The 16,444-nt window shown below is 45.4% G+C and overlaps 1 protein-coding gene across 1 annotated transcript; it reads left to right on the top strand.

The window, feature by feature from the left end:
• The first annotated feature begins 11,766 nt into the window (after positions 1 to 11,766).
• On the top strand, positions 11,767 to 16,423 carry LOC124700540 (metal transporter Nramp3). The gene is made up of 13 exons (XM_047232650.1): positions 11,767 to 12,292; positions 12,571 to 12,649; positions 12,733 to 12,773; positions 12,919 to 12,997; positions 13,100 to 13,204; positions 13,470 to 13,579; positions 13,809 to 13,990; positions 14,077 to 14,146; positions 14,378 to 14,551; positions 14,926 to 15,030; positions 15,557 to 15,688; positions 15,805 to 15,900; positions 15,997 to 16,423. The coding sequence occupies exons 1-13, from the start codon at positions 12,164 to 12,166 to the stop codon at positions 16,339 to 16,341; spliced, it is 1,647 nt and encodes a 548-aa protein (XP_047088606.1). The 5' UTR covers positions 11,767 to 12,163; the 3' UTR covers positions 16,342 to 16,423.
• The last annotated feature ends 21 nt before the right edge of the window (positions 16,424 to 16,444 follow it).

The following is a 16,444-nucleotide window of genomic DNA, read 5'->3' as shown; positions in this document are numbered from 1 at the left end:
CAAGATCCATGCAATCCTCAACGGCCTGGCTAACGCCTCCCATGACTGCACCTGCGAGGAAGACCTGAAGGAAAGATCACGACGATGGTGCTGCTACCGCAAACTACCATAGCTCATGGCAGGGCTCCACCGGTGATCGTCTCCGAGAAGCCTGATGTGAGATTGGACGAAGCCGCTAGTAACGACAGTGCGAAAGGGCAGGGCGTGTCATGACATGATCTCATCAAGTTCTTATCATGTTGTTGCAAGCAGATTTCCTTCTGTACGGTACACTTATGTGTTACTTTTATGTTGATTATATTTTTTCATATTGAACTGGATCAGAGGTAATTAATTTGAGATCATAGTTTTTGGGTTTCAGACAATTTGAATAAGTACCTACACCGGGTGTTGCTGCAAGGATTGTTGACATTGGAAAAAATGTTGGTTTTATGTGAAACTTTGCGTGCGCATATATAGCATGTCCCTCTACTCTACATGCGGAATTTTTTTCCTAAACATTTTAACTTTTTGAAATATGTTTTGTAAATACCAGGTGCATATGCACCCAGCCGAGATCAGTTTTGAATCTCGATTAAATAGATGCAACTAACTGCGGGGCAATGACATCGACATATGATAGGTAAATGGCGGGATTTAATTCAAAAAAAAAAGAAAGATAACAGCAGGCCAAATAGCATCTGCTTGAAACTTACGGGACTTGCTTGATTCTGAGCTAAGCCTTCCTTGGGTTTGGGACTTGGGACTGGGCAACTTGGCCTTCACCTTGTTCTCCGCGTGCATATCCCCTCCTGCGGCCAAGGCAGTTCCACTATTCTTGGTTTAAGCTTTGGTTGTTGATCTCCTCTTCATTGTCTACCCCGTCGTTCTTGGGCTTAGAGCATCTCCACTCGTCTCCCCGAACAGGCCCCCGGCGAGCGTATTTTCCATCCGGACGGCGTAATTCGGCCCAGTCGCGCCCCCGGTTCCTCGTTTTCGTCCGGATTTGGGCCTAAATTCATCCGGCGATCCCACGCCATCCCCAGCCCCCCGGGGAGCGCTCGGAGACTCCGGACGAAACGAAAGCGCGCGTGGCCCCAACTTGTCGGCGACAATGGCCTCCGATCTACGGCAATACCCTCGTCTTCCCGATCTACGGCAATACCCTCGTCGAACGAAAGTTTTGAAATCTCAAGTGGTGCAACATAGATAGATTACATATATTTCTAATATAATTCGAATAAACATAAAAATTACATATAAAAACTTTAAAACAAACTTAAACTACTTCTTCTTCCTACGTGGCCCCGCCTCATCGTCGTCGCGGCGACGCTTCCGGCTCGTCACCTCCTCGTCGGAGGAATTTGAGTCCTCCTCCTCGGTCGGTGTCCTCGGCCTCTTCGTCGTCCTCCTCCTTTTCCTCGGCCTCTTCCTCCTCCTTTTCCTCGGCCTCTTCCTCGGCCTCGCTCCTTGGCCTCTTCGTCCTCCTCCTCGTCCTCCTCGTCGTCATCCCATTCGTCCTCGCTGGCCGGCGGAGGGGAATCGTCGCTGCTGGACGATGCAGCTTTATCCCACCAATGGCGCCATCCAGGCGGCTTCCCCTCGCTGTCGGTGTCCGATGGCCAAGAGAGATCGCTCATGGTTGACGGAGGATGGTGACGAGAGAACAGATGAATGGCGTCGGCCGTCGGAAACCGTATATGTAGGTCTCTCGACGAAGAGAGCGGCGGTTGCTCTTCCGCGGAGTTCGTGCTCCATTACGGCGGTTCTCGCATCGAGGCCACTTCGACCGTTCCCGACGAGTCGTTTCGGCTCTCCGGACCACTTCGCGACGGTTCAATGCGTCGAGGGAACTCCGACGATTGCCCTTCCCGGTGACTGCGCCGTCGCTATGCACGCGGTGAGTGCGCGTCCATGGGCTCGCGGCTGGAAAAATGGGCCTCCCCAGGCCAAAAACTACATCCATCCGGCGCTAAATAACGCCGGATTTCGGCCTGGGAGCCCCAACGGCTGAGGATGCTCTTAGGTGATCATGTAACTGGCATCCGGAAGGTATACCGAGTGAGCGCAGGGGTAACTAACCTACACCGAGATGATGAAAGCTCTGAATGTTTGATGAAAAGTTAGATTGACTCAATGAGGAAAACCAAAGAACAACACCAAAACAACATGTGAATGGGTCTTTCGCAAATTAATGACATTCCATTGACATCAGTGGGCTTCCCGACCATCAGCATGTCCACTTGGTGTAGTGGCGAAAGCACGCCATGGACACAGATTCAGACTCCCACGGGAACCTCGCATACCAGCTGCAAGGGCCGCGTCAATGAAAATCGTCCGGATCTTTGCTCGTCGGTACGGTAGCCGTAGAGCACCCCCCTCCTCCCCAGATGACTATGTGAGGGCTTTCTAGTTTTTTTTTTTTAAAACACATTACGAATGTACAATCATAGACGTTGAATGGTTCTCTCAAAAAAAAAACCTGAATGGTGGCTTTCCTAGTATGGATTGATAAGTTGTTTCTGCACATGTACGGATCGGTGAGAAGGACTCGTGATGAGAAGAAAACATATGAGCTGGCCATCGATCCCGTCCTCAGGAGCGAAACCCTAGCTCCCTGCCGCCGCCGCCTCTCTAGCCCTCTGCCCGCTTCCTCGTCACCTCCCGAGGCTGCCGCCGGCTAAGCCGTGAGCCGCCGAGGACGGGGCGGCGAGGATCTATGCCTCCCGGGCTCCTGCATGGCCGTTTTGGAGGGAGGCCGCCATGCCAGCCTCGGAGGTCGCCGCCGTCCGCGCTAGGCTCCAGCGCTTGGCCCGCCGCCGTCCTGCTCGTCGTCGTTTCCCCGCTTCTCCCTCGTCGCGCGTCGTCCATGCCGAGGCGTGGTCTGCAGCGGCGCCTTTGCGGTTGGGGGTGGGCGCGGCGCTGCTCGGCTGGCCGGTGGCTGCCTAGTGCGCCGCCGGTTGGTGCTCTCTGTGCATCCGCCGCGGCGTGGCCGTGCTCGGCCGGAGGGCCCCTGCGGCTTCAGATCTTGGCCTCCTCGTGCGAGGCCGTGTCCGGGAAGCCTGCCTCCTCTTCGTTCCGGCGGCTGGCCATCGATCCCGTCCTCGGGAGCGCTGATGCGCGTCCCCCGGCTTTCGCTCCAGCTGCTCCATCCTCGGCCCCTTGGCTTAGCTTGGCTGGGCCTCGTGCTCCTCCTGGTGGTTGTGGCCCGCCCATCTGGATGTTGCACTTCTGCAGATCGATGGCGCCCTGCTTCGTGCCTCAAGGTGGCTGCCCCTCCTCCCAAGGTGTGGGACCTCTGCAGTTCGGCGGCTCCCCTTCCTCGGTGGCCCGTGTCCACCCCCTGTTGCGGCTCCGGCAGGGTGTGGGAGGTTAGCCTGCCCCGTTGTGATGGTGTAGGTGCACATCCGGGCGAAAGCCTGTGGTCGACGACGCCCCGATGGCGCCGTGCTCCTCCTTGGAGGCGTCCTTTTTGGCTTTGTGCACCTCCCCGTCGAGCATGGGACATCGCTTCCTCTTGTTCTCCCGCTGGCCCTCGCTCGCATACCTGCGGGACTCGACTGTTGTCATGGTGGCCTAGTCCAAGCTGCCTGGACGTCCTGGGGTCGCCTTGGCATGCGCTGCCCTTCGAAACACAAAATACTTCAACACTATGCTAGTCATTGCATCGCAGTCCTGACCTAGGCCTTTATTATACTTCCTCATGGAGAAGTACTCCCTCGTGGCATTAATATAAGATGTTTGAGACATTTTCAAAGTAGACTAGATACAAACCAAAAGGAGTGAACCTACACACTAAAAATAGACTAGATACAAACTAAATTAATTTAGAAAATGCTAGTACTACTCTAAATTAATTTAGAAAATGGCCGAATAAATTCGGCATATGGAAGAGATTTTGTATTGAACTCATTGGCTAGCTGTGAGCGTGTTGATGCTGCTGCCTTAGCCGCCCTTTGGGTCAACGACTCCACGGCGTCAATGGCCGATCTCGTTTTTTCCCATGATCACATTCCGTGGATAACATAAATCAATGCGCAACGACGTCCACGAAACGGAATGAGTGTACAGGGACAGGTTAGAAGATCGTGTGCCGAGTATCGTCAAATGCTCAGCATAAATAGAATAGCATCCATTTTTCTTCACCCAGAAACTGAAGGTGACACTCGCACAGTGACAACACTGCTGTCCATTCCAAGATTTTGACCTGTCTTGAAAAGCTCTCGGCTCTGGCCCCTCTCCGCGCTTGCAACGACCGGTCCAAGGCCCCGCGAGACGGATCGGTTGGTGTGTCCGCATCCGATCGGACGGACGCAGACCCGCAGTGGCGGGAGTGTGACCAAAAACATAACGGGGCCAAATCTATATATACCTAATAATAAAGGAGCTAAGGTTTCTGCCAAAATTTTCGTCCAACTTTTTTTTGGACGATTTTGCCCTCCCACCAAATCCCATAATACATACTTTTGCCATGTTACCGAACCGTTTCCTTCCTTTTCTTTCTCACCCACCCGGGCGAACGAGACCGCTCCCCCAAACAGAAGGGAGCCTCCACCCTCTCGATTTCTGGCCACCAGAGCCGCTGCCGTCCCACAAAATCTGCCGGCGCGTGCATCTTGCTTTACTTGAAAGGAGTTGCGTGCATCCCCGGTAGCTGACGAGATTGGTTTCCTCTGAAGTAGTCGGCGACGAGGCCAGATGCTTCTGTCCCCAATCGGCAACGATGGCGGCTGAATCCATCCCCAATCGACTACGCCCTCCATCCCAAAGTGGCGACAAGTCCGGTTGAATCCATTCCAATCTACGACGAGGTCTGCTGCCTCCATCCCTGGAGTGCAAAGGCGGCGGCGGGAGGGTGTGCCACGCTGCGGAAAGCTCCATGGAAGCAGAGCGCGTGACGCTGCGGGAGCAGGGCAGGCCGCACGTCCGACGCCCTTGCTTGGAGAAGGCCGGATCGGGGAAGGAGCATTGTGCGGGTAAGAGCAGCGAAGGGAGAAATGCTAGGTAGAGAGAGGAATCGAGGGGATGGTGGCGGTCAACGGGAGAAGATGGAATAGCGGGGGGATGTGGTGTGCGCATCGCTACGGTTGGGTGGCGGGCCTGCTGGGCCTCTTGGCCTGGCTCCAGCGGTTCATGTGACAATATGTCCTGGCCTAAGAGGATAGAAAATATCGCAAAATGATTCGCTCAGTTCCGATTTGTCGATCCGGCTGGGTGATTGTTTGGTCTTAGCTCGCATTGCTATGGGCTGGGTTGGTTATATACTAGGTCGGGCCACTAGCAAAAAGTACGATCCGGCGATCTCACACCAGAAAAACAAGCCAGAAACCGTCTGTACCTTGTTGATTAGTCCCACCTCGCTGGGTAATAGGGTGTCTTGTTGGTTTATATACGTAAGTTTCATGGTTGTGAACGGGTCGTCCAGGAAAGAACAAGTAGCACCATAATCGAGAAAGTGACGGCCGTACGGATCATGCGGGCGCTATCATGCAAGGAGCCGAGGGCGCTGGAGTGGTGAAAAGCTATGCGAGCGCTATCAGAAAGAAAAACTCAATCAACCGGATATGGAAGGAAACAACAAGAAATGACATGCATGCGAGGATCCGAGGGCGTCGGATTAGTGAAAAGCTATGCGAGCGCCAATCAGACATGGAAGGAAAAGCCCGGGTGCAAAGAAGTGATGACCGGCAGCTAAGTCAACAACGCACTGCGATGACGTGTTGTGCCTTGGTGTGCCGCTTCCCCACGCCGCCAACAGCCCGCCACCGACCATTCTTGATGATTCGATCCGGCAAGCGTAAGTACAACTACAAGCAGTGGAGGTGGAGAGAGTAGAGGGTAGAGCTAACATTGAGAGAAATAGGTCCTCACTAAACTGAAACATATAGCATATTATACTTAATATTATTGTTCATAATAGTTGATAAAAAGTAATATGATAATGAAGTATCAAAGAGTATTTTCGCAAAAAAAAGCATAGAAAGAGTAGATTAAAAATATTAAGACTAAGCTCATGCGGTTAGCTTAACTTTGAGCCAAAATTTAAGTAGTGTCAGCCAAAATTTGAGTAATTATGGACATGCTGGAGCATTGAAGTTTTCATTTTTCCCAGTGCAACGCACGGGCATTTTTCCTATTAAACCTATTCGAAACATTTTCAAATCATGCTTCCAGTTTTTCTGTAATTTCGAATTCTATTCGTAACCAGAAGAGATGATTTTCTTGCCTGAAAATGCACATCTTAATTTACACAAGAATTGACCTACCAAGTACTGGAGGAGATTTGTTTTAGCCAGAATCCACCACATTTCGTTTGGTGCTCGTCAGAAACTTTTTTTGCACAAGGGAGAAAATGGTATTTGTAGCGTTTGGTTGGCTACATAATACACCATTGTATGAAAGCCTAAGGCCCTGTTTTTTGGGCTGGAGCTTGAGCTTTTACTGCTTTTGGATCTTTAAAAGCACAAGCCCAGCCAAACACCTAACTTCTAGGCATGGGCTTCTACAAGCATTTCTCACATTTACACTTGAAGCCCATAAGCACGTCCCGGGGTACTTCCCGCAGCTTCCCGTGGCTTCTCACTTACAAAATATTTTTTGTTATTATTAAATAATAAGGAAAATATTTTTGTGTTATTATTAAATAATAAGGAAAATAATATTTTTGTTATTATTAAATAATAAGGAAAATAATATTTTTGTGATTATTAAATAATAAGGAAAATAATATTTTTGTTATTATTAAATAATAAGGAAAATAATATTTTTGTTATTATTAAATAATAAGGAAAATAATATTTTTGTTATTATTAAATAATAAGGAAAATAATTTTTTGTTATTATTAAATAGTAAGGAAAATAATTTTTTTGTTTTTATTTTCTATTTTACATTTGACCAGTCTACCAGTCGTCCTGGATGCAGTTCGCCAAACAGCAATTTTATATTTGACCAGCCATCCAGCTCCAGCTGGATGCGGTTGCCAAACAGCAATTTTACATTTGACCAGCCATCCAGCTCCAGCTGCTTCTCAGATCTTACCAGCTCCAGCTGCTTTTCGTTCAGCTGCAGCCCAAACAAACAGGCACTAAAGCTAGTTACTGATATTTGGTTGCAACATTACCCACTGACATGGTAACCTCTTACTTTGTGATGTGAGGTTACCTACCATATAGCTGGCAATACAATTGACAGAACTACAACATATGCTAAACAGTTCATCATAGAGGGTGGTACTGCTTAATAGCAGCTACCTTAGTTACAGCTGGTGCTAATATATCATTAGAGGGGTTAGTATGTATATACCACCTTCGGGGATTTCTAAGAATGAGAATACATTTTGTTAGTTGAGTTCATCATAACAGAATGAACATGTTCAAAGTTATATGCAACGCACATCATGATATCACAACTTTCGCTGCAAAATGTCACTCTGAAACATTCTTAACCTTGCACACCATTGCCCACCTAAGTCTCAACTTTCTCATGTGGCTGTACATCTGAGTAGGGGCGACTGTAACGCCTGTGAAGTCAAGAATATAGTTGCACACTACGCAGATGTTGTTAGCCATGAGTATATTATACCCTCATCTTTACTAGTTCAGAAACCCCATTCAGGGTGAACTCTCACAAAGGTGCTACCCACACCATATTTGGTTTGGGTGAAAACAATGGTGGATGAGCTAGCGCCTTGTGATGCACCATCGATGACATAGATGGCTTGTTTATTACATCGGCAGCAGGCGAGATGATCTACACAAGACAAATAAACAATGATAAGCATGACAATTAGTTGCGCCTACTGTGGGGGGAGTAGGTCGGATTTAGCGCATAGGTTGGTGAGCTGGATGGAGGAGAAGGAAGCACCAGCGTGGATGTGCTCAACGGAGTGAAAGGTGATACCTTCGATCCAAAATATTGGATGTAGTATAGTTGTTTCTTCTCTAGAAAACCTATGTTTATATCGATCCTTGGAAAACGACCGTTGTGGTGATTTACTCAATCAAGACCTTACCAACTTGTAGAATCTCGGTCTCACAAAACCTCCTAGTTTACTTGGGGTTTGTGAATCAATGGATGGAGATAGATCAGGGTTAAGGATTTACTTGCAGAGACTTCAATCGAGCTGGTTATCTATAGATTATTGTCCAACACATTCACTCCAGTCAAGCTGATTATGAAGGATAATTAATTAATTGATTTACACACCAAATCATTAAGATCAATGACGGAATCGTTATCCCTAATGGATGTCAAACTACCATCATGCCCCCTATTGTCATTGGGTTTCACATGAAGCAACAGATTATCACTATCTCACATCATTAGATCATTACCTTTATCAATCATCGGGGTCTTGGGTACATAAAAAGTCCTAGAATGAGGTAGGAGATAGAGATACAATCATAAAATCTTAAAATAAAAATTGAGTACAACACCCATGTAGATTAGATGCCCATGATGCTGCGAGGTTAGACCTTAGCCCTCAGCTCGTGAGGACTACTCACACATGATAAGATCAACAATCATAAATTGTAAAGGAATTCTTAAGATCAATATAAAATAGTATTATAATGACCCCCATTGTGATGAGATCAATGGTACAAGTAGGATATAGGACTAAGTAGAGGGGGAGGATGGATATGTCGATGGAGCAACGGTTCCCCTCTCCTTAGATGCGAAGGGTGAAACGGATCTCGTGGTGGCTTCTGATTTGTGTGTGGTGTTTCTTCTATTCGTCTCTCTTTTTTCTGGTGCCTGTGATGCCTAATATATAGGTCTCTCCATGGAAGTTGTTCCATTTGACCTGGGTAAGGTGGTGGCACCTGGTACGAGTGCGCCGCACGGGCAGACTGTGGCCGTACCAGTGCTTGCCAAACTCCGATGCTTATCTTCGTGATCTCTTTGACTTGGTAGATTTGACAACTTGGAAATCTTCACGTATTGCCCTTGATTCTGCCTAGAAAATGTCTATATCTGCACACAGAGAAATAAAAGAGGAGATTTGCACATCTTTGCAATAATTAGTGGTTAGTGCCAAGTTGAAATAGATATTTTATCATCAGTTGACTAATATCAGATTTAAACATGGATAAAGATGGTTGTTTTCCACAGCCATCAGAAGGCAACACCACCGTGGATGTGCTCGACGGAGTGAAATGCATGACAACCTACGGTAGATTTAACACTTAAACAGAACTGGTAAATCTATAACACTACCTAAATCCACTATGAAGCATAAATATAGTTCCATAAAATCTAAATCCATCATCTACGAACTCAATCTAACACATCTACGGTTAGATCTACGCACTTTTCCCTCCATATACATCAACCACATCCAGGGTTTGAGTTTTCTTATAGACACCGAATGAGGATCCAACAGAACAAGTGTCGACGAAGATGGAGAAGGCAAGTCGACGACGACCACTGCCGAGCTCCTTGTCATAGCTAGTGAAGAAGCTCCAGCCATCCCCTTGTATCTCGGAAGGGGAAGAGCTCGACTGGGGAGGGGTGTGGGTGGATTGGCGGATTTGGATTTGGGCGGTGAGAGTAGAGCTAGATAAGGGGTGAAATAAGGCGGGCGGTGATCGAAAATCTCTCGCCACGTTTTCATCGCACCACCTAAGCTCACACCATCTCCGTTGCCTGCATTCACTCGTACACCACATTCTCAAAAAAGCACGAGACGAGGGTGGCTTCGGGAAACGACCGATTCGGGAGCTTCCCAGGGGCCTGGCCCGAAGGTGCTTTTAGGGGCGTGCGGGCCACAACGTGGGCGTAGACTGGGTATCTAGTCGGGCCGTTTTCTGCTCCCTGGGGTCTGTTTCTACCTACCAACAATCGCGCCCCAAGATCCATCCAGAGTGAAAATCCCAATAATTCTTAGCGGCGAATAATGGATCCGGTTCACTAGAGGAAAAATCTCAATTGGGGGAGGGAGTGGGGGAGAGGATACACTATAACTTGAAAGCTCAAGTGCCCCGATAGTCATTATATATCTCAACTTCCGCGGTGACGAGGATAAAGATAAGGATGGGGAGGAAAAGCATGAGGGCGAGGAGGAGGACGGTGATGCATTTGCAGCTAAAATGTTCCCTCAAAGATGCAACCTTATCGAGGATGGGCACCACCACCTATTGGAAATTGCACGGCCTCTTCATCGGGTGCCAGCTGGTAAGCACAAATATCAAACACTATGATACGTCTTTCAACCTATATGTTTTCTTTTGTGTCCATGCATATCTTATGGTGGTACTTGTTAACATTGTCTTTTTTCGGTCCCGTGATCATTTTAGGTCCTTTGTCTAGATATATATTTTTTTAGGTCAATTCATAAAGTTGCATTGTTTGCTTTAAAAACGTCGTGGTTCATGTTCAGTCGCAATTTTGTCCACCAAGGAAACCGCCATCTTTGACCAAGATATGCTTGTTGAGATAATCAAGTGATAAGGATGATCAATATAAATTCAGTCCCGCAAGAACGTAGGGTAGTACTACCTCCGTCCCAAGGAATAAGGCGCACGCGTATTTCAAGGCAAACTTTGATCATAAAAATTGAGCAATAAAATCTTGGTTATATTATATGTAATTAGTATCGTTGAATTCATATTGAAAAACACTTTCTAATGATGTTAATTTCATACAAATAATCTTTATATATTTGAAGCAATTCTTAGTCAAACGAAAAACACGTAAAACGAGGGCGCCTTATTCCTTGAATCGGAGGTAGTACTAGCTGGGTGGAATAAATCGACAAGGACAAAACAGAAGATTTTTTTTTTTGGAGAACGACAAAACAGAAGATTGTGTATGGAGTACTAGTATATATCGAGTTTTTCTCATGCAGATACTGACAGCGGCAGTGACGGCACTGCATTCATGCCAAGACTTCGTTTTTCTGCAAGAACTCTTCGCCCCCTATCCGTAGGCCCGCTCGATCGGACGGCTGCCGGGGAGGCGAACGACGTGGCGCGCCACCGGGACAAAACCTACTCGGATTGGACTCCGTTGGACCACGCGACCGAGAAGCCCCGGCGACTCCTGTTCTGCTCCTGTCAGAGGCGGGCGGAAGAAGAAGAGCCGGCGACGACGACGTCTCCGCCGCGCCCGCTCTCTTGCCCCAGCAGCAACAGCAGGTACGCCCCCTCACTCCCGGCCACGCGACTCGCGCCGCCCCCCGTCGGATCCGTGCACGTAACTCCTCTTCTCTCCGCGGCCGCCGCCGCCGCGCGCTGCCGATCTTGCGGAACTCTGTTTTTCTTCTTCTCGGTTCTGGGTTTACTTCTGCAATTCCTCTGGTGACCTCGCAAGTCGCTAGTGATCTCTTTTCCCTTCCCCGTTTGTTTCCTCTAGGAGACGGAATTTCTGCTAGGAATCCTGGAAAGAGATTCATCACGCATGCATGCAAAAGGCCAAGACCCCGCCCTTAATTTCGGTCCCGTGATTAGCTCACACCTTATAAACTCAAAAGCAAGCATTTTTAGCTTTGCGATATAGCTAGTGATCGAGTGTCATCCTCCGTAGCCAGATTCCTTAACTCTCGTCGGCTAATCCATCTTTTTGTTCGTGGCGTCTCAGATTGATGACATCATGCCACTTTTATCGTTAACCCACTCTATAAACCCCTTTCCATTATTTTACTTCCCTCTTGCCACATGCCCGTAGGATCCTGTTCCATTTGTTTAGCTGTACGTATGGGGATAAAGGAGTACGTTGAATCGAAGCTTGCATTTCAATACTGGCCACCGCTAGTAGAAGATATCAGGAACTGTTGTTATTTCTATATTCCCCGATCGATGCTGCGTTGGTAATCACACGTTAAGTGTCTTTACCTCCACACCGTCCAATTTGCTCAGGCGAATATTATCCTCCCGTCTAAAGTAGACGTCTTTGGCTCAACCTTCGTCCCTATTGCCCGATCGATTAAGATTGGTTGAAACTGCTACTTTTGTGCACATGTGTACTGTATCTTTCCTGCTGTCCACTGTTCTCTGGTCTTGATGTTCGTTTAACTTATCTTATCGTGCTAGTGGCTATGGTTCTTGCTATCCTACACACTAGGCATATTCTCGGTACTTAACCCAGTGAGTTAGCGTCATTGCAAAGCGTACCTATAAATAACTGCCCCCCTGTTGCATTGTGTTTGCAGCTCCACGGCTTTGAGCATCCTTGGGAGAGAGTAAGATGAGTGGACCGAGGCAATGCTCGTCGCAGCCACAGTTTATGACTAGCGCCGGGAACAATAATCTCTCCAATGGAGCCGGCACCCCTCTTATCGACACCATAGATGTTGATCAGATTGTTATTTCTGAGGTATGCAGCATGTGCTTGAAGCTTTTATAGTTCTTGATTGGTTTTGGAAAAATAAAGAACAAAAATATTGCCATGGCAGTTGATTTGCATCCTTTACTAGTTAGGCTCATTCGTTCGTTCAACAAAATAATTCTTACATGTGGATCTGATGTCCTGGCATGAATAGAATTTTCAGTTTTTAACCTGATGCCCCAAAATCAGTTTGTGCGCTGAATTTCTTTCTTGATACTGGATCCAGATGAAGAAAACTAATTATTGCTTGTTTTGTCCCATTGCAGAAAACTAGTTGGAAGAACTTATTTTCATACATAGGCCCCGGATTTCTCGTCTCTATTGCATATATTGATCCTGGCAATTGTAAGATTAGCTCTATGTATTGCTAATTTCAACTAATTTGCTATCGTTGTTAGCTCACGGTCAATAAAATTGCCCTCTTGCAGTCGAGACGGATCTACAGGCTGGAGCACATTACAAATATGAGGTGCATCCTTTCTTCTCTTGTCTCTAGCATATTTTTGGGTACTGTCCATCCTATCTTTCCTTTAAAGTATGGAACTCTATAGACCAAACTTGCTATGTCATGATCATCTCTACAAGGAACCATAACTATCTTCTTTTGGTTGCAGCTTCTTTGGATCATACTTATTGCGTCCTGTGCTGCACTTGTCATCCAGTCACTTGCTGCCAGCCTAGGGGTTGTGACTGGTCAGTATTATGAGATATGCAGCACTAGCACTTCTTTCGCTGAGTGTTTGTTTTTTCATGTGAATGTTGCTGATATTTCTTATAACTTCCACCATCTCATAGGGAAGCATCTTGCTGAGCACTGCAGGGCTGAATATCCCAAGGTCACAAATTTCATCTTATGGATTCTCGCAGAACTGGCTGTAGTTGCATGCGACATCCCTGAAGGTATTAAAATGTGTAAACTTGACCTTCTGCCGAATACGTTGCATTTTTCTAACTGAATTGCAAAGCTACCTGGATTCAATATTTTAGATGTTTCAGGATATTGCAGATGATGTCGTACCATAAACCAAATCTAAATTAAAATGGCAGTTTGTGATGTGGAAACTTTCAGCTAATGTAGTTGCATATAACAGACATACGAAACTTTATGTGGACTCTGTGTTGTAATTTATCCTAATTGGCTTTGGTGGCTGCCTATTTATTTCAGTAATTGGAACTGCTTTTGCTTTGAACATGCTCTTCAAAATCCCGATATGGTGTGGTGTTCTCATAACTGGGCTCAGCACTCTGATGCTCCTGTTCCTACAACAATACGGGGTAAGAGCATGTTCTGTTTTCTTTCACAATATTTTTCACAAGTTAGTATTTTTACCATAAACTTCCAATGCTATAGGTAATTTATTATTTGCCTTTGATTGGTGACCTGTTTGTTGTCACTTGTGATACAACAGAATCACTATTTAAATGTGCTTATAATACGTTAGTTCAGAAGCTGTGTTTGTATTTGTCTTGTTTCTCATGTTACACATTGATTTCCTTTGTGCAGGTCCGTAAATTGGAATTTCTGATAGCATTTCTGGTATTCTTAATAGCAACATGCTTCTTGGTTGAACTTGGATATTCTAAACCAAATTCTTCAGAAGTTGTGAGGGGTCTTTTTGTTCCTGAAATTAAAGGAAATGGAGCTACTGGTCTTGCTATCTCACTACTTGGTGCTATGGTGATGCCGTAAGATTCATATACCCCCAGTTCCCTCAAATATTTTTTAAAATTTCATCAGCAGACCTTTTTCATGTTTTTGATAAAAAATGCAGGCATAATCTTTTTCTCCACTCAGCATTGGTACTATCTAGAAAAGTGCCACGATCAGTTCATGGGATCAAAGTAATCTTACTTTACCTTAAACCATTTTGTTAATCATTCTCATAATTGCATATTCCTATGTTGACCACGGTTCGAAAAAAGAAAATCCTATGTTGACCTGGATTTGTCAAACCTTGCTGGTCTGTTCTATTAAATTGACTCATACAGTCTATGTGTTCAGAGCATGACTTGCTACTAATTTCAGACATACAAGCGTGAAATTAATTAACATATCTTTCCACCTTATTGCAGGAAGCCTGTAGATTCTATATGATTGAAAGTGCATTTGCCCTCACAGTAGCCTTTCTGATCAACATATCTATCATATCTGTTAGTGGCGCAGTCTGCAGTTCAGATAATTTGAACCCTGAAGATCAGATGAATTGCCAAGATCTAGATCTTAACAAAGCTTCATTCTTGTTAAAGGTTGGTCAGATAGTTCTGGTTTTTGCATTGTTGTGTTAGCTGACAGTGTAGAATATGTTGTTCATTTTGTGCTCGAAACTCTGTATGGTTTCGACAGAAGTTTACTGCTAATTAGATGGACTTTTATTTAATGACATTGCTGTATATATCATGTGCTAAGCTGAGCATTTGCACAAGTTTTATGCAAAAACCTCTCTGATGCATTTTCTTATATTAATAAATATGAAACATTTTCTGACAAAAAGCATTATGCCATACTCGGAGGATTTTGGGTTTTACTCTATTTATACATCAAGAGCTCTCAAATAGACTTACGAAGTCCCTTTTTTCAGTATATATTCTGATCTGTTTTTTCCTTCTGTCTGTTGCTGTAGAATGTCCTCGGAAATTGGAGCTCAAAGGTGTTTGCAATTGCATTATTGGCATCTGGCCAGAGTTCTACAATTACTGGAACTTATGCAGGACAATATGTCATGCAGGTATTTAATCTCTTCTATTACTATTCTTCTATTATTAGCCATATCTTGCAGCAAACTGCAAAGGTAAATTGCGCACTAGATATATCTTGTTCTAATGCATGAAGACTCAACCACGTGTGATTGTTAATGGCGTTAGTATCTTTCTGAGATATATGTAGGTTCATGGTGAAAATAATTGTAGGAAAAACATTATATTTTGAATGTATGCTATTTTTGCTATTCCAGCTATTCAAACTTTTCTTGTTTAAATAAATGTTGAAGAAAATAGACATGAAAGTTAAAGAACTTGGGGATCTAGCACTGGTAGTGCATGCTTAATCAACCTTAATTATATTATGGATAACTTGGGAAGGGATGGTCGTGTCATAGGCCTTGGGAGGAAACAATGAGAGTGCCTTGCTTTTTCTTTTTTAGCTGTTCTGTTTATGTATTTTACGGTTTTACCTGCTAAATAAAAAAGATCAAATTCCACATGTATGAATTGCCATATAACAGCAGAGAAACTTTACTTGTTTCCTAAATCTAGGGGTTTCTGGATCTTCGAATGACGCCCTGGTTAAGGAACCTTCTAACTAGATCCTTGGCAATTGTACCTAGTCTGATTGTGTCACTAATTGGTGGCTCCTCAGCAGCTGGGCAGTTGATTATCATTGCATCGGTAATTCCATCACTCTGCTCATAATCTTTATAGCATACTTCAGTGCACATTGAGGTCACACGCTGCTTGTTTCCCGATTCTAATTTTAAATATTAATTTCTGACTGTTATATGCAGATGATACTATCCTTTGAACTTCCTTTTGCTCTAGTACCACTCCTTAAATTCACTAGTAGCAAAACAAAGATGGGACAGCACACAAATTCAAGATTCGTAAGTCGTTCACCCCCATAACTTGGATATAGACAACAATTTTGCAGCGATCCTGTTACTCATTATGATTTGCATCTAACTGGCACTCCAATGCAGATTACTGTGCTAACATGGGTGATCGGTTCTTTTATCATGATCATCAACATCTATTTCCTGATAACAAGCTTTGTGAAGCTGCTCCTCCACAGTGGAATGTCCACAGTCTCCCAAGTATTCGCAGGAATCTTTGGGTTCCTTGGCATGCTCATATATATCGCTGCAATTCTCTACCTCGTCTTCCGGAAGAACAGGAAGTGCACCTTGCCATTGCTAAAAAATGATTCCACGCTCGGAGGCGCAGTCCATGCCGAGGGAGAAGGTTCTCAGCTGGGTCATCTTCCCCGGGAGGATATCTCCAGCATGCAGCTTCCTCATGAGCGGCCTGTGTCTGAGCTGCAATGAGGAAACTATATATTGTTTCTGATGAGGACGGTGGAGTAGCTGCATAGTTGAAGAGCTAGGTGTCAGGTATTGACGTAGATAATCCTAGTGGGGGATAGATAGT

The sequence above is a fragment of the Lolium rigidum genome, chromosome 1 (genome assembly GCF_022539505.1).
Source record: "Lolium rigidum isolate FL_2022 chromosome 1, APGP_CSIRO_Lrig_0.1, whole genome shotgun sequence".
NCBI classification, from domain to species: domain Eukaryota; kingdom Viridiplantae; phylum Streptophyta; class Magnoliopsida; order Poales; family Poaceae; genus Lolium; species Lolium rigidum.
Note: the sequence above shows the minus strand (reverse complement) of the source record. Positions and strands in the feature narration are given on the sequence as shown.